Here is an 18603-nt window from a genome sequence, read left to right on the forward strand (position 1 = left end):
GAGATTGAGGCAGGAGAATCGCTTAACGTCATTTTTATATTAGCAGAATTGGAAAAGAATAGGGATGGAATGACCATTTATCTGATACCTACTATAAGCCCATAAGTCTGTACTACAGCCACTTCATTTAATCCTTACCATGGGCACAGACAAGTTCACGTTACAGACGGGCACACAGGTCTAGGCTGGTTAAATGGTTTACTCAAGGTTACTGGTTAAACAATGATACAGCCAGACTTCAAAGCCAGTACTTACATCCATGTCTGCTTATCAGTGAAGCCACACACTCCTTGGAGACTGGCATTGTGTCCATTCATGCAAAAAGACTTTGTATCCAGAGTGTCATGTGTTGTATCAGGCTCTGGAACGCAGAGAACGGATGCTTGCATGTATGGAACGTGCCACTAGAAAGCAAGTCTTCATTCGCTTTACACAGCTCAAGGCTCACCCAGCTCAGGTTTTATGATTCCACTTTCCTTTCTATCACTTTCAGCAACTTTCCTTCAGCGTGATAAAAAATCCGACCTTGGATTCTTCATGGTCAAGGCCGTACATTAGAAAATGAAGGAAGAAGTGGTCTCCATCCTGCACACACGATGAAATCTACTTGATGGAAATCTTCCCTGATCCATTTAAACAGTGTTGACAACTTCACCTGATCTCCAAGTGGACTCAGTATCTGCATATATTAGAGTCAGTGTCACACCATTATGCAATTATTTCCTCACCTATTTGACCATTAGTCCCTCAAGAGCAGAAACTGATTTATTCACCCCTCTTTCTCCTATTCCTAGCCTAAGGTCTGGCATCTGCTAGGCCTGAAATCAATGGCCTCTGAGTGATCAGTCAGCATGTCTTGAGTTTGATCAGTGTATGTATACAAAACCTAAAGGATTACATGTTTTCCAAGAAATATTTTCCCAGCCAAACAAGATATGTTCAAGTCATGGCACAAAAAGAGGAATTTAAAAAAGAAATCTCAACATTTCCTTTCGTGTTCCAGAACTGTGAAGAGGAATGTTAACGACTTCCCCAGGAAACCAGAACTCCAGCAAAGGGCGGAAGTCACAGAACCTCGTTTACAACCAAGATCCTGTCATTTTCTCCACAAAAGATGTGTTTGTAAGAGCAACTGGCATATCTAATTTAATCTTGTTTTGAAAATGCTAATGTTTCTCACATTATAAATTAGTAAGATTCTTCATTCTTTGAAAGCATCACAAAAGTCACTCAGAATTATGTCAGCAGGATTGAAGTTGTCCATGTTTATTTAAAATAACTCTCTTGAGAGTTCTAGATCAGCTTGAGCAACACAGTGAGACCTCGTCTCTACAAAAAAATAATTTTAAAAAAACAGCGGGCATAGGCCAGATGTGGTAGCTCATGCCTGTAATCCCAGCACTTTGGGAGGCCGAGGCAGGCGGATCATGAGGTCAGGAGATCAAGACCATCCTGGCTAACATGGTGAAATCCCATCTCTACTAAAAATACAAAAAAAAAATTAGCTAGGTGTAGTGGCGGGCGCCTGTAGTCCCAGCTACTCAGGAGGCTGAGGCAGGAGAATCGCACAAGCCCAGGAGGCAGAGCTTGCAGTGAGCCGAGATCGCACCACTGCACTCCAGCCTGAGAGATAGAGCGTAACTCCATCTCAAAAAAAAAAAAAAAAAAAATAGCGGGCATAGTGGCACATGCCTGTGGTCCCAGCTACTTGGGAGGCTAAGGCGGGAGGACTGCTTTGAGCCCAGGAGGTCAAAGCTGTGGCGGGCCATGATTGCACCACTGGACTCCAGCGTGGGAGACAGAGGGAGACCCTGTCTAAAAAATGAATAAATACATGAAATAAAACAAATAAATGACATAAATAAATAAAAGAAAAGAACCTGCCTGTTTTATTTGGTGAGAATTACGAATATGTGACCATACCATAATATTAACAAGGAGAAAGCTCCTTTCCCCAAAGGATAATGCAGGCAGTGACCAGGTTTTGCGGTGCTTCTGAGAACACTATAATTCCAGCACATAGTAAGAGCTTAGAAAGGTCAGCTGTCATGAGATACCAGGCATTGAATTTACATATTTACAAATACTTTTAATTCATTTTTTTCCTGAATGACAACCCTAACTGAAAAATTAATGAGGGGGAAAAAACACTAGAGAATCATCACAACCCTTAGGCTTCAAGACTGCCTTTACTAAAGAATCACTGAGAAAACAGAGCCACATATTGTGAGGTTTAAGTCACAGTATTTTATTTACTTACGAACCAGAGGACGATTACCAGTTGTCACTGGAGCCCTTCCCATACCTCCTCAGGACTCACTCTCAGCCCCTGCCAAAAGTAGCCTAAACGTTGCATGTTTGTCTAAGAAATTTCTCTGCCCCCGGGAGCAACTCGTAAAAACAGTCATGGCTGGAGTTCAAGGACCATTCCAGGCTGTTCTAGATCGCAATCCAGGGTCCCTAGGAAGACTGAGCCTCAATTGTCCTCATGGTAACCTGCTTAATGACACAGGCTTATAATCCACTTCTTTCCTGTCTTATTTCACTTACTTTCCCCGATTTTACTAAATTCTCCAATTTTTCTTGGAATCACCTCCTAAATCATGCATTCTCAGTAGGGATGCTACTGCATTCCAGGAGGTAAAATTGGTTCTGGGAGGATAGAGTGAAAAAAATCTTACTATTTTTATACTTTACATAGCAAACCCATATAAACACACAGTTTACAAAGACATACACAGTGTATCAGTAATATTAACATTTCATGGGTGGGGGCAATTGGGGAAAAAGTCTCTAAAGACTCCTCAAAGGGGAGATAATGAAAACAAGATAGAGCAACTATGTGGTAAACAAACCACGTGCCCTGAGCCCCCTGTCTCAGTGTCGGCTTCTGGTGAAACACAAACCAAGACAGAATGCCAGCACTCATCCCCGTGCTCTGTTGGTCAAGGTCCGGTCCTCCGTTGCTTCACTTAACCCTTTAAATAACCTGGAAGGCAGGGAAAATTAGGTCCATATTTCAGATGAACAAACTGAGGCCACTAGAAGTAAAATGAGTTACAGAGACTACAGAGCAAATCAGCAGAAGACTCAAGGTGACAGCTTGGGTTTCCTGGTGGCTGAGCAGGTGTTTCCTGGGTTCTCAGCCACACCTTAGAACCATATAGAGTGCCTAGCCCATGGCACAGAGAAATAACACTATAAATAAATGTAAGTGGCTGTTACTAATAAAAATAAATCAGGTCTCCATGAATGGAACAAACAATGGTGCTACCCCACAGGTGACTTTATCAACCACCCAGTGGAAAAACATTAGTTGTCATTAACATGGAGGTTTTGAATGCCACAACTCAAGGTTGAGCTCAATGGAGTTCAGAGACTATTTTATAGGACTCTTGGTAGAGAACTAGATGGGAGGCACAGGAAGGACAGAAAAAGGGGGATCTTAGCTCTGGGATTTCCGCAGAAAGAGAAGCCCTCCTTGGCAAGAGTCCATGTAGGGATGCCTGATCCCTCAGCCCAACCTATGTTTACTCCTCCTTCCGTTCATTTATAAACAAACACCTCACCTCACATGGATCAATAAGAAAATGTGGTCCTGAGTGGTAACTCATCTTGCCCTTGAAAGAAAACATTCTGAACAAATATCCCTAGCTTTTCTGAGATGAAGTGAAAGACCCCATCAAGCAAAACTACACTTCAGACAGGATTGGACTTAGATCCTAAGGCAGCTGTGAACCCAGAGGAAACAAGACTCCTCTGATGGCACACTGCTGTTGGAGGCACGTGGGGAGGCCAGTGTGGCTGAACGGATGCCGGCCTTGCACGAAGACCTGGTTTGGGTCCTCCCCTTAGCAGCACCACCTTAGGCAAGTTTTAAATGGCCCTGGGCCTCCGTTTCCTCTTCTCAAAGTTCCCTTCCAGCTCCAACAGCCTCTGATTTTTCTAAGCTGTCAAGTGCCTCTCTCTGTGCTGGGACCATAAATCCCATAAATTGCTGCAAAGTAACTGCTGATTAGTGTGATTAGCCTTGCTGATTATTAAGTACTGCTGGTTTCATTTTTCAGACTGGCATTAGCAGGGGGAGAAGCATCCATAGCTGATACATAAGACAGCTGATATGGAGTGAGATGAAGCAGAAGCTGGGACTGGAGGGACAGGCAGAAGGAGAGAGATGAATAGTCTGATTGGGCTAAGCAATTTTTCCATTAGGACACAAGGCCTGGGCTAGATGAGTATATTATCCTAGCCCAGGACTTCCAAGTCTTGTTGGATAAGATTTCACTCCATCTCTGCAAGAAGACACCATCAAGGTAGAAATAAACTTAAACTGCTGTAATGAGTTTACAAAGAACCTAAGGGGTCAAAGACAAAGAAGTTCTATGCATAGCCTGCCTGCCCGCCTTTGGGTAGGACACCAGCTTAGGAGAACCAGGTTTGGTGATTTACAAGCAGGTACCTGCTGTAGTTGTTTAAGCAGGTTACCCTGACATTGAACAGATGGCGGTGTTGCCCAAGAGGTGATATTGCCCAAAAGGTGATATTATAAACTGTGAAATGATGTAAAAGCATTAGTTGTTACTAATATGCTGGTTTTAAAGGGCTCAACCCAACTGTTACACTCTTGCAGAGTGCAGATGATTTTACATGACTCTTAAAAAGGAGCGCATGGAGAGGAGAAGAGGTTCCAGCCCCGAGGTCTGAATTCAGTATAGAGAGAAGCCCACCTCAGAAGGAAGCCAGCCAAAGCCCACGTATGGATACCCCATGAGCCAGCTGCTTAAGTTCTCACTCTTACTTAGTCATACCCTACATGCAGGAAGCAGTCTTGTTCTTGAGCTTTAACCCAATTCGTTCCCTAGAGAAAACACTTCAAACAACGCTTCTATCCCTTCTGTGGCAGAATGAAAAGTCCCATCCAACAAGGCTACAATGTGGATGGGATTTGATGTGCATCCTGTGACATCTGCAAAATCAGAGGGGGCCTCAAAACTTCCCATTGACTTCAATTTTCTTATCTCCAAACCTACGACTCTCTTCGTCCCTCCAAGGGGTGATCACCTTGGGGAAGCTAACATCCCTATAGACACAGGTGCTGAGGTATACGGTTAATAGAGGCCCAATAAAAACAAGCAGTGATGATCAGGTGATGCAACATAGATAGAAATGTGGCAAATTTGTGCACGGGCAGAAGCTTGAACCCAATATAGACAAGGTCCTAATTATGGGACCCACCTGATCCTTCCACAGCTTTAGGAAAATACAACCTCAGGATGCTGACACTCACGCTCTCTCACACATTGTGACTCTTACACCAATTATATGCAGCAAGTATTGCGATGCCCATTTTGTAGACTGTATGGTAAGTCCACATCACATAGTTAATGCTGCTCTCCTGAAAGCTCACCCAGTGTACTCTGACAAACCCAGAGCTGTCTTGGGCTACCCAAAACCAGAATTACAGAGCATGGCATCTGAAAAGGGTTTTTATTCAGTCCACATTTGAAGACCTTTTCCTTGACTCCCTTGACACTGTCCCACTTGTTAAAAGATGAAACAAATCTTGTTTGCTTTCTGTGAAGACCTCCAGACCCAGACCAAAGAGAAAAAAGGAGCAAAGACCCTGATTGGTGGGAAAATACCATAGGATCACGCTTGACTGATGAAACTTAAACATTTATGGAATTTTAAAAAATGAATATAAACTTGAAAGTGGGAGCTTCCAAATAATGCAAGAATAATTTAGCATTAAATTGAAGAAAATTTGCATTCTGTTCTCCAAGCAGGAGAGGGAGACCAGGCATCACTTGGACAAACAGTAGTATCTTCATCTCATCCTCGGCTGCTTAAACCTCCCTTGAAGAAGTCTCCATTGATACAACACAGTAAGGTCAGTGATGTTTCCTTTTCCTGCTCTCCTGAGGTTCCTCATTTGCATTCTATTACTGCATTCGCTAGACTCTTTAAATTTAGTCATTTCCAGTCTCTCTCTCCATAGAGAAAGAACTATGGCTCATCTCCCTCAACAGCCTGGCACAAGGTTTGGCAAGAAAGTCTATACACAGAATCCATGAATCCAAGAAAGCCCATGCAGCTCAGCCAACAGTTCTCAGCCTGGCTTCATGCTGGAATCACCTGAGGGCAATGCCTGTCATCTGGACTCATATATGTGCTTTGCGTGTTTGCGTGTGTTGAGTCTTATTCTTTTTAAACTATTTGTAACTTTTTTATTTCTAAAAGATTTTTAAAGTTAAAGGAATAATATAATAACATACATATATATTCTCTTTACCTGAATTTACCAATTGTTAATATGTTTGCCACATTTTCTTTTTCTCTTTCTCATTCTGGGTGTGTGTATTGTGTGTGTGCATACACACACACACTCATATCATCTGTCTGTGTGCTGAACCATTTGAAAGTAAGTTGCAAACATCATGACTTGTCACCATTAGCTATTGCACCACGCATCTCTTCAAAATACAGAACATCCACTTATATAACCACAATAAAATCATCAAACTCAATATATTAAATTTTGATACAGTAATGTTATCTAACATGGAGGCCATGTTCAACTTTTCTTAATTATCCTTATATAGTATCCTCTGTTATTTATTTTTTTCAATTGGAACCCATCAAGAATCAAGCACTGCATTTGGCTGTTCTGTCTCTTTAGCCTCCTTTAACTGAGAGAGTTCTCCTCATCTTCATTTGTTTATTTGTTTGTTTGTCCATGACATGAAGCCTTTGGAAGAGACCATGCCAGATATCCAGCAGGATGCCCCGCAATTTGAATTAGTCTATTATTTCTTTATGATTAGATTCAGATCATTTTAGGCACCACTGCAGGTATGTTGTACATTTCCACTGAATTACACCAGAAGGATGGGTTAGTTTGTCTCATTATACACAAGTTTGATTACTTTTGTTCAGGTGGAGTCTGCCAGATTTCTCTCTTATGGTACCTTTTTGCTTGGGTGATTCACATGCATGCCAAGGTTTGAGAGGCCTGGCTACTCAAAGGGTGGTCAGCAGAGTAGCAGCGTTGGTTTCCCCTGGGAATTTGTCAGAAATGCAGCTAGCTGTCAAACTCCTGACCCAGGAGGGAAGAGTTCTGGTCTCCCTTTGTTACTCTTCTATTGAGTAGACCAAGACATGGTGAAAGAAGCACCATACAAGAGTGAGGACTCAGGTGTGATCCCAGCTGTGCCACTTCAGTAGCTTTAAGAGCCTGGGCAGATCACCTAACTTCTCTTATTCATTTGTAAAAGAGAGCCACTGCTCACCCTCCAGGTCAATACGGATGGCCACCTGAGATGATCAAGGGAAGTGTGCATGGATTTCATGAGGGTTGCAAGAAGGCAGCAGATTAGATATGATCAAGAAGAGAAGCAAAAGAGAGAAAGTATTTACTAAATGCCAATGATGACATGTCTAGGTGTTTTATATCCATCATCTCAAATTTCACAACAATGCAGAATAATGAAACGACCTCTATGGCTTACCATACACAAAAATCAATTCAAGATGGATTAAAGACTTAAAAGTAAGATCGGAAACTATAAAAATCCTTGAAGAGAACAGAGGAAACACCTTAGGACCCTGGTCTAGGCAAATATTTTATGCCCGAGACCTCAAAAGCACAGGCAACAAAACAAAAAATAGGCCAATGGGACTATTTTAAACTAAAAAGCTTCTATGTAGCAAATGAAACAATCAACAGAGTGAAGAGATGACCCCTTAAATGGAAGAAAAAATTGAAAACTATTCATCGACAAGGGACTGATATCTAGAATATACAGGAAACTCGGCAGTTAAAAAACAAATAATCCCATTACAAAGTGGGCAAAGGATATGAATAGATATTTCTTAAAAGAAGACATATATATGGTCAAAAGATATATAAAAAGATGTTCAATATCACTAATTATCAGGAAAATGGAAATCAAAACCGCAATGAGATATCATCTTATGCCAGTTAGAATGGTCATTATTAAAAAGACAAAAAATAACAGATGCTGATGGGGATTCCGAGTAAAGCAACTCTTACATACTGTTGGTGGGAATGTAAATTAGTATAGCCACTATGGAAAGCAATATGGAGATTTCTCAAAAAACTAAAAATAGAACTATCGTACCATCCAGCAATCCCACTACTGGGTATTTATTCAAAGGAAAAGAAATTAATGTTTCGAAGAAATGCCTGCACTCTCATGTATACTGCAGCAGTATTCCCAATAATAAAGTAAGGAATCAACCTAAGGATCAATCAATGGATGAACAGATAAGGAAAATATGGTATATGTACATAATGGAATACTAGTCAGCCATGAGAAAATGAAATCATGTCATTTGCAGCAACTTGGATGGAACTGGAAGTCGTTATGTTAAATGAAATAACCCACGCACGTAAAGACAAATATCATGTGTTCTTACCCATATGTGGAGCTAAAAATGTTGATCTCATGGAGTAGAGAATAAAACGATAGATACCAGAGGCTGGAAGGATGAGTGTGCAGGAGTAGGGGAAAAGGAGAGGTTAGTTAATGGGTACTAACATACAGTCAGAGGGAATAAGTTCTAATGTTTAATATCAGAGAAGGGTGACTATAGTTAACCACAATGTATTGTATAATTCAAAACAGCTAAGAGAGAGGACTGGAAATGTTCCCAACACATAGAAATGATAAATACTCCAGGTGACAGATCCCCCAGACACCTTGACTTGATTGTTACATGGTCTACGCATGCAATGAAATAGCACATGTACCTCATAAATATGTACAAATATTATCCATCAATTTAAAAATTTTTACAACAGCCTTGGGAGGCAGGCATTATTATCTTCATATTAGAAATAAAGAAATGGAAATTCAGGAAGATTGAGCAAATTATTCCAGGTTACACAGAAGAAACAGCAGAGTTAAATTCAACCAACATTTGACTTCAAAGATCATGCTCTTACTGCTGAATAAAGAATGACAACTTATCAAAATCCTTGCTTCTCAAAATGAGAAGGAAATTGGCAATACTGAGGAAGGAAACGCAAAGACAGATCAGTGGGATGAAAAAAGGTGAGGATTGATTGAGAATGGTTAAGAAGACCAACATCAAGTGGTAGATGAGAAAGAATAAAATACATGGGAGCTGAAAAGGAATGAACTAAATAGAGTCAGGGAAATGGAAGTGCCAAGATAGTTGAAATCAGCATTGTCTAGAGAATAACCGACGTTACTTCAGTAATGAATTATAGTTTATAGGCATGGCTAAAATACTGCTGGAGGGATTCATTCTGCTCTGGCTGGGAGGTTGACAGATGACCAAATTCTGATATTTCTGCTAATATTAACAAGGTTGTCATAGAGTATATGTTCCATTAGACAGAGATTGTTTTGTTTCCTTTTGTTTTATTTGTTTGTTTCTATATCCCTAATATGTAGAAGAGTGCCTGGTACAGAGAAAGTGTTAAGCAATATCTATTAACTGATTAACATTAACAACACAAATATCTGATACTGAGTGTTTCTTCCATGTAAAGTGCTCTTAGCTCCACAAGAGCCTATAACTTACTGATAACACTTCTCAGATGAAGAAACTGAAGCCCAAAGATACAGCAACTTGCCCAAGACCATACCAGCTATAAGAAGCAAGCACGTTTGGAAGCCCAAATTTTTTACCTCCAAATTGGGAAGACTCTGCATTACTGACAGCATTAAGTGGGCATTCAGTGTCTCCTCCATCATGAAGACAATAGATCTTCTTGTCAACATGCTAAGTCCACTAGGCAGGCCCTTTATGTTCCAGAGCAGCTGCTGGCTCCATGTGTCTCACTACCCAGTCTTGCCTGCCAGATGTCCCTGGAGCCAGCATACCTCAGAATGCAATCAGTGGGTATTTCTTGTGATCATTTTCCCTTGGTTTGTCAACAGGAGAGTGATTGATCACAGCTGGCTGTGGCAAGATGGTCAGGGCAGCAGGATGCCTATCCAGTGCCAAATGAGATGAATGCCAAGAAGAAGCCAGCATCTTTTCACTAACAGGCAAGGAAGGGGGAGTCCCTGGACAGCTCAGGACAGTCACAGTGTCAGGTATGTATGACTTTTAAGGATATCCCTATTCAGAATTAACTAATGTATACTGAGTGCCTAGTGTTGGGCTAACTGCATTCATATACACTATTCTTTGAGCCTAAAAACCACCCTGTGATAGAGTAGTGTAATCATCCTCAATTTACAGGTCATCCCCAACTTGACTCCGGCAAAGTTGCAGAGACATAAAGCAGTCCAGATGTGAACTCCAAATCCAGCATGTTTTTCATAAAATCAGAATCTCTTTCAGCCATAAGGTTAAAAATACCAGAGAAGTGATCACCCTCACTCAAGTTAAAGCATGGTCTCCAATCTTGTTTTCTCTCCCCATAGTCCATTTTTGGACTTCTAAGAACTATTCTCATAATTAAAGTCCTGTAATGCTGGCTTTGACTACTTACTGTTATTGTGATAATAGTAAACCTATAGAAGTAAAGTACTGATTAACCAGAATCCTTAGAGAATTCTTGCATGCATCCATTCAGCAAATGCTTACTTAGTATCTACCATGCACTCTGCAGCCTGCTGGGGAGTGGTAAGGCTACAGGAAAGTAAGCAGCTCTCACTCTCGAGTAGCTCTCAGCTCAACATGGCAGACAAGCAGAGTCAATCAAATGCAAGGTACAAAATTCTATGCCTGGGGAAGCTGGGCCAAGGTGAAGTGGAGTCACCAGGTGAAAGTAGGGGATGGGCATTTGATATGGTTTGTCTCTGTGTCCCCATCCAAAACTCATCTCAAATTGTAATCCCCACGTTTCGGGATTGGCCTCATGGTAGGTGACTGAATCATGGGGGTGGACTTCCCCCTTGCTCTTCTCATGATAGAATTCTCACAAGATCCAGTTGTTTGATAAGTGTGTGACTCTTCCCCTTCACTCTTGCTTTCTCTCCTGGCACCACGTAGGACATGCCTGCTTCCCCTTCTGCCATGATTGTAAGTTTCCTGAGGCTTCCCCAGCCATGCATAACTGTGAGTCAATTAAACCTCTTCCCTTTATAAATTACCCAGGCTCAGGTATTTCTTTATAGCAGGGTGAAAATGGACTAATACAGGAAATTGGTACCTGGAGTTTGGGGCACTGCTACAAAGATACTTGAAAATATGGAAGAGACTTTGGAACTTCGTAATAGGCAGAGGTTGGAACAGTCTGGAGGGCTCAGAAGAAGATCGGAAATTGTGGGAAGGTTTGGAACTTCCCAGTGACTTACTGAATGTTTTGACCAAAATGCTGACAGTGATATGGACAATTAAGTCCAGGCTGAAGTGGTCTCAGATGGAGACAAGGAACTTACTGGGAACTGGGGTAAAGGTCACTCATGGTAGGCTTTAGCAGAGACTGGTAGCATTTTGCCCCTGCCCAGATCTGTGGAACTTTGAACTTCAGAGGATGATTTAGGGTATCTGGTGGACGAAATTTCTAAGCAGCAAAGCATTCAAGAGTTAACCTGGCTTATTCTGAAAACATTCAGTTATGTGCATTCACAAAGGGATGGTTTGAAAATGGAACTTATATTTAAAAGGAAAGCAGAGCATAAGGATTTAGAAAATTTGCAGCCTGACCATGTGGTCGAAAAGAAAAATCCATTTTCTGTGGAGAATTCAAGCCAGCTGCAGAAATATGCATAAGTAATGAGGATTTGAATGTTAATAGCCAAGACAACAGGGAAAATGTCTCCAGGGTATGTCAGAGAATTTTGTGGCAGCCCCTCCCATTACAGGCCTGGAGGCCTAAGGGGGAAAAATGGTTTCCTGGGCCGGGCCCAAGGCCCCACTGCTCTGTGAAGCTGCTGGACTTGGTGCCCTGTCTCCCAGCCACTCCAGCTCCAGTCATGGCTAAAAGGGAACAAGGTACAGCTCAGCCCAATGCTTCAGAGTGTGCAAGCCCCGAGCCTTGGTGGCTTCTGTGTGGTGTTGGGCCTGTGGGTGCACAGAAGACAACAGTTAAGCTTTGGGAACCTCCACCTAGATTTCAGATGAGGTATGGAAACACCTGGATGTCCAGGCAGGAGTCTGCTGCAAGAGCTCTCATAGAGAACCTCTGTGAGGGCAGTGCAAGAGGAAATGTGAGGCTGGAACCCCCACACACAGAGTCCCCACTGGGACGCTGCCTAGTGGGGCTGTGAGAAGAGAACCACCGTCCTCCAGACCTCAGAATGGTAGATCCACAGACAGCTTGCACTGTGTGCCTGGAAAAGCTACAGATACTGAATGCCAGCCCATGGAAACAGCCACAGGAGTTGAAACCTGTAGAGCCACAAGGGTGGAGCTGCCCAAGGCCATGAAAGCCCAATCCTTGCATTAGGGTGGCCTTGATGGAGACATGGAATCAAAGGACATTACTTTGGAGCATTTTTAATGAATGCCCTGCTGAGTTACAGACTTACATGTGGCCTGTGGCCCATTTGTTTTGGCCAATTTCTCCCATTTGCAATGGGAACATTTACCCAATGCCTATACTCCCATTGTATCTTGGAAGTAACTAACTTGTTTTTTACTTTACAGGTTAATTGGCAGAAGCAACTTGCTTGTCTCAGACTTTGGACTTGGACTTTTGAGTTAACGCTGGAATGCGTTAAGACCTTGGGGCACTGTTGGGAAGGCATGAAATATGAAAAGGACATGAGATTCGGGAGGAAGCAGGGGCAGAATGGTATGTTTTCACTCTGTGTCCCCACCCAACTCTCTTCTCAAATTGTAAGACTCACATGTTGTGGGAGTGGTCTGGTGGGAGGTGACTGAATCACGTGGGTGGATTTTCCCCTTGCTCTTCTCCTGATAGAATTCTCAGGAGATCCGGTTGTTTGATAAGTGTGTGGCTCTTCCCCTTTGTTCTCTTTCTCCTGCCACCATGTAAGATGTGCCTGGCTTCCTCTTCCCCTTTGCCTTCCGCCATGATTGTAAGTTTCCTGAGACCACTCCCCACACCTCCACCAGCCATGCAGAACTGTGAATCAATTAAACTTATTTCCTTTATATATTACCCAGTCTCAGGTATTTCTTTATAGCACTGTGAAAACAGACTAATACAGCATTTGAGGCAAAAGAAGCAAGGTAAGGGTTTCATTGATTTCCATATTTCCTGTATTCTACCTTTAGGAAGGAGAAAATAATAATCTCATCTCATGGACCTGGTTCATTTTAATAAAAAAAAAAAAAGCATCTAATAAATTGTAGGTCCATGGTAAGCCCAATTTCCTGGACCCATTGCACCATTAGCCACAGCCCAGAACAAGATAATGGATGCTTGAAAACACAAATTTCAATTCAAAATCCCGAATCATCAAGGAAAGCTTCGGTTATGTTCACTTGACTGGACTGCCTCCTAAGCCGCAGGAAGAATGTACTGTGCATATACTAAGTAAGCATGCTTCGATATTAGGAGCTCAATGGCAATTCAACACAGGTTTTCCTGTGTGGCTCCCAATTTATCAGAATCCGCAATCCCACCACCACCCCAGTTCATCCTCCATTTTCTTAACACTGGGCTCCCGGGTTCTGACCAGCCCCCAACTTGATTCTAAACTCCCATTTCTAGCAATTTGCCAACTGAGAGCTAGCAAGGGGAGGCTAAGGCATTACTCACAGCCCTGCATTAACAATGAGGAAAGGGGCACTCAGTGACACTCAGCAAAATACCCAGGGTCGCACAATTGTTGGAAGAGGGTCAGAACTGGAATCTGGGCTCAGAAACAGAGTGAACCCACTGCATTCAAATGGGAGCTCCAGAAACCTTAGCTGTGTGATCGTGGACAAGTGATTTTCTCTCTTGAGGTTTTCACATATTTATACAATGGAGATAATAATTTCCACCTAATAGTACTGTGTGAGAATTAAATAAACTTAGTACATTTGCATATTTGCATATATATGCATTTGCATATATAGTTCCTAGCTAGGTAACTGACTTCCCTCTCACAAAGTCTTAAATTTTCCTGGATCCTTTTTGGGAAACCAGCTCCAGGTTTTGGCATTATCAAATCTGCTTCCAGGTGATGGAATGATTCTAGAAAAAAGTAAAATTGAGGCTCAGTCAGTAACGGCTTTAGCTATTCCCTTCCCCAGACTGGGCAAGGCAGGGCTGGAGGTGCTGGCTGGGAAAGGTGGGAAGAGAAGAAAGACGGAGCCCACATGCTTCCATAGGACCCCCCCGGTTTTTCAGTCAGTATGTACTGAACACGATGTACATGTGAAAGGACATATGAATCCTTGTATGACTGTGTGCACTCAACAAACTTCTTGTGCCTTTTTTAACTATCACATATTTCAGTATTCACTTCAATTTAACTAAACATATTGCTAGAGACAGAGAGATGAATGTATTTTAATCCTTTTTTGTGCCACCTAAAAAGAGCAAATGAAAGAGGAACAATTGTTAAGCCGTCTCTCCAGCCAGGTCCCGACCAACACCTGCAAATAGACACACACACACTCACTCACTCACACACACACACTCACACACTCATACAAACACCAAATTCCACGTTTCTGGGAAAACGCCCTACTCCCACCCCACCCTTCCTGCTGGTTCCTTAGTTTCCGGGAAGGCACCCTCTCCGGGCTTGGTAACCTCCTTGAAGAAACCTGTTGCTAAGTCTGAGGTCCTGTGTGGACGCCCCCACCTGGTGGCCGAACCTGGAAAAACGTTTCCAACCAAGGAAGACTGGCAGGTAATGTAACTAACTCCAAGGCTCCTGAGCCCTTCCGACCACAGCAGTCATGGGTGAACTGGAGGAGAACAGAGAGGAAAATCCACTGCTAAACGCTTGGAGGATGGAGGGGGAGGCGGGTGTTGCCAAGGTCATAGGCAATTCCCTGCCAAAACCCTGGTACAGTACAGCTTCCTAGAAGCAGCCATCAGGATGACTAAACCAGAGCCAGGAGGCAGAGCTTGATGGCTGGACGTGCCCCGCAAGCTCCGAGATGGGTGCTGACAGCACAGATTTCCAATCTTGAGTGAGGAGCACCCCCGCCATCCTCTCTCCCCTCCCAAATACGGGTGGATTTTCCATCCCCAGTGGCAGGTGCAGAGGGAGTTCCTTCTTCCTTCTGGCCATGCATTTACATCCGGACTAGCAAGGAGATTCTTTCTAGGAGAACAGTGCCTGGGTGCAAACCTCCAGGCCAAGCCCCTCACATTCCCGGTGCTCTAGCCCAGCCAAAGCAGGAGAAGTGGCAGCAACTGAGGCTGAGGGAATATCAGATCCCAAATCAAGGAGATGTTTCAGCCAAAAGAGTCCCCGGCCCCCTCACCTCCTGGCTCTGTGAAGCCCCAGCCCCTCAGCCTAGGCTTAGCCACACACATTCCCATTCACTTCCCTAAAAGGAATCCTAAGACATGCATTTTGGCCAGTCCCAGCTGCCAGTCAGAGCAGCACCAGGTTCTTCTTTGTACCAGTACCCAGCGATCAGAAGGGTGGCACAAGCAAGCAACAGACAGACACACACACACACTCCGCACTATGGGTGGTGCGCACCCCTCCCATCCCCAACTAAACTCAGTGGCGACCCCAACAGAAGGGATCCACCCGAAACAGAAACACAGCGCTCATGGGAGGACCCGCTTTATCCTCTTCAACCCTCACATTAATTGGAAAAACCCACATAATTCTTTTAAGCTTCCAAACCAACACACCGAGAAGATGTCATAAATGCGCACCCGCGCGCGCACACATCCGCCCAAATCAGCAGGGGAACCACGCTTCGTTTTTTAAGCCCCCGGTGTGGAACACCCGGAGAGCGGCTCACAGACACACACACACACACACACACACACACACACACACACACACACACACACACGGAAACGCGCGCTGAAGACAGGCTAGTCTCCCATTCAGCGGGAAAGCATCCGTGGGTTTTAAACCCCAGAGACTTTTCAGCTCCAGCCCCGACCCCGAGCCCCCACGCGCGCCGCCGCCGAGGGCGCCCCGAGCGGCCGGGTACTCACACCAGCGCGTGGTAGAGCAGCGCCCAGCCCCGTGGTCTCTCCAGGGCGTCGTAGATCAAAGTTTGGATGCGCCGGTACTTGGCGTTGTTCCTCTTGACGGGGCGGGTCAGCGGGGTCTTGGCCAGAAGCCCGATGCCCTGCGGGGTCCTCCGCTGCCCCTCGTCGCGGCCGCCGCCCTCCAGCAGCAGGGTCCCGTCTTTGTCGGCTCCCGCCCCGAGCGCCAAGGTGACTTGCTCCACGTCGCCGGGCGCCAGTCCCACTTTCCGCTCCTCGTCGCCGGCCGCCGCCGCGTCCCCCCCGGCTGGGTTAGCGGCCCCGCCGCCTCCGCCGCCCCCGTCGCCTCCGCCGCCAGCCGCCCCCGCCGCCCTGCGCGCCTTGAGCCCCATCTGCCTCGCCCCCGCCGGCCGCTTCGCCTTCTCCGCTGCTGCTCTGGGAAGAAGGGGCGCTCGGGGTGCGTGAACGAGGCGGCGGCGGCGGCTGCAAGCCCGGGAACTCCAATGCCATGATCCGCGCGCCCCTCCCCACCCACCCCCCCCAAAAGCAGGCAAAGGCGGACCCCCTGGGGGGCAGGGGAGGCCTGGCAGGGGGTCAGGGGGTCACATTCCGCGCAGGTCAGCCGCGGGACCCCGAGGGTCGCGGTTCGGGGGCTGCGGGGAGGCTGGGAGGGCGCGCGAGGCTGGCGCGGAAGCGCTAGGGCGCGCGGCAGCGGGAGCCTGGAACCGGCGCTCCGGGGCGGCGGCGGCGGCGGCGGCACCCAGGCCGGCAAGCCCGAGACAGCATCGCAGTTTATTTACAAGCCCGGTGCCAGCCGCCCTCCCGCCCGCCCGCCACACGCGCCGCCGCCGCCGCCTCCTCCCTCCTCCGCGCTCCCACCCGCGCCCCTCCCCGCCCGCTCCAGCCTCAGCTTCGCAGTAGCAGCAGCAGCAGCGAGCGCGCCGCGGGCCGAGCGCACGCCGCCTCCCTCCCTCCCTCCCTCCTTCACCGGGGTGGGGCCCCATTGTCCCGCCCCGTCGCGGCGGGAGGCCTGGGCGGCGGCGCCCCGCCTCTTCCCACCGACCCCCACCCCTGATTGTCTGGGGACCCCGGATCTCCTGGGCTGCCGCCGTTCCCGTTACAGCCAGGCAGTGCGCTAGGCGGCCGTAGAGCCCGGCTCCTCGAGCTTGCGTGGGCGTTGGGGCTTCCCCTGGATGGGGCGTGCCGGGGGCCAGCGGGGGAAAGAAGAGGGAGGGAGGAGGGACGGGGGGGGTTGTCTCCCACCGAACACTGGCTCTGTGCTTGCAGCTTTATGAATTTCCCTCACCCCTACCCCTGATCCTCGGCTTCAGAGGTAAAATCCAAGTTGTTGGGTTGGCCAAGGCCGAGCGCACCGCGAACGCACCGGCTCTGGGGTGGCGAAGCTGGTGACTCCCTCTTCCCTCTGGTTCGTGGTTCGTGGTGGATATCGTGGCCCTCTCCTCCCCAAGCCTTTGAATAGCACCCTCACTAGCCTGGGTGGGCAGAGGACTGAAGAAATGCAGTCAGAATCTTTGGTTCCTGCTTTGCTCCCTACTTGCACCCAAGCCAGTCATTCCCTCTCTCGTCTAAATTTCAATTCATTCAACCAGTCTCTAACCCCTCATGAGCTTCCCTGGCGAAGGGTAGTGATCTCTGTCCTGAAGGTATGAGGTCTGTGCACTCCTAAGACCTGCGTCCTAGCCGGTGGAAGACAATGAAAAGACAAATTTTAACTGTAGAATTTCCAGTATTGGTAAATACTATGTGGTAACAAAATAGAGTGCTGCGCTGTAGTCACTGGGGGAGTCTCTCTAAACTGGCCGGTCGTGGAAGGCCTCATTGTGGAGGTGACTCTTCGAGGTGAGACCCTAATGACAAGCTGGGAGCAACTATGTAAATGTGCAGAGAGCCCTCGAAACAGCAGAACAGCAGGTGCAGAGGGGAAGGGTGGCTTGAGCTTAGTAAGAGTAGAGGAAAGTGAGGCCACAGGCAGAGGCTAGACCTTGTGAGACACTGACAAAGGACAGGAGCATCCTGCACTTCTTCCATGACCACTGCCATCGGAGAAGCCTCCATTCCTGCTGCCCCGTGGCACCTGGGGCCTCCTTTCCTTCCCACTCTCACACCTCATGTCTGTCAGCTGGGGTGAGAGACATGGGGTGAGGGGAGAGCCTGTGAACAAGGCCAACGATCTATCCCTAGAGTATAAGAAAAGAGGAATCAGGCCTGCAAGAACACCAGCTCTGGATTTGCCTGGAGAAGTTAGCCAAGGAGAGCATAGGAGACAGGGAAGGGAAGAAGGAAGGGAAGAGAGTAGGAATGTGTGGGCTGGGGCAGGGGAGGGGTCAGAGAACCATCACCCTATAGTATGACTGTCAAAGGGGAGAATCTCAGAAGGGGTCTCCAAATCAAGAAGGGGGGAGTTTCCAGAGGAAGTTAAACTATAAGAATGAAATAATTAGAACAGTGTGGGAACGATACAAAAATAAACTCTCAGTGCAACAGAATTGTTTGTCCAGAAACAGACTGTAGTAGGGGAACTTAATATTAAACGGGAAGAGTTGTGACAA

General features: G+C 46.1%; 1 protein-coding gene across 1 annotated transcript in view; it reads right to left on the minus strand.

Moving 5' to 3' along the window:
* Nucleotides 1-16558, minus strand: part of KCNQ3 (potassium voltage-gated channel subfamily Q member 3) — a 354822-nt gene extending 338264 nt beyond the window's left edge. The window contains exon 1 of the mRNA XM_021942632.2: nt 16040-16558. Within this exon, the coding sequence (XP_021798324.2) occupies nt 16040-16425 (386 nt within the window). The 5' untranslated portion in view covers nt 16426-16558. The remainder of the gene's footprint in view (nt 1-16039) is intronic.
* Nucleotides 16559-18603: the final 2045 nt, after the last annotated feature.

Source organism: Papio anubis, chromosome 8 (assembly GCF_008728515.1).
Source record: "Papio anubis isolate 15944 chromosome 8, Panubis1.0, whole genome shotgun sequence".
Lineage (NCBI taxonomy): Eukaryota > Metazoa > Chordata > Mammalia > Primates > Cercopithecidae > Papio > Papio anubis.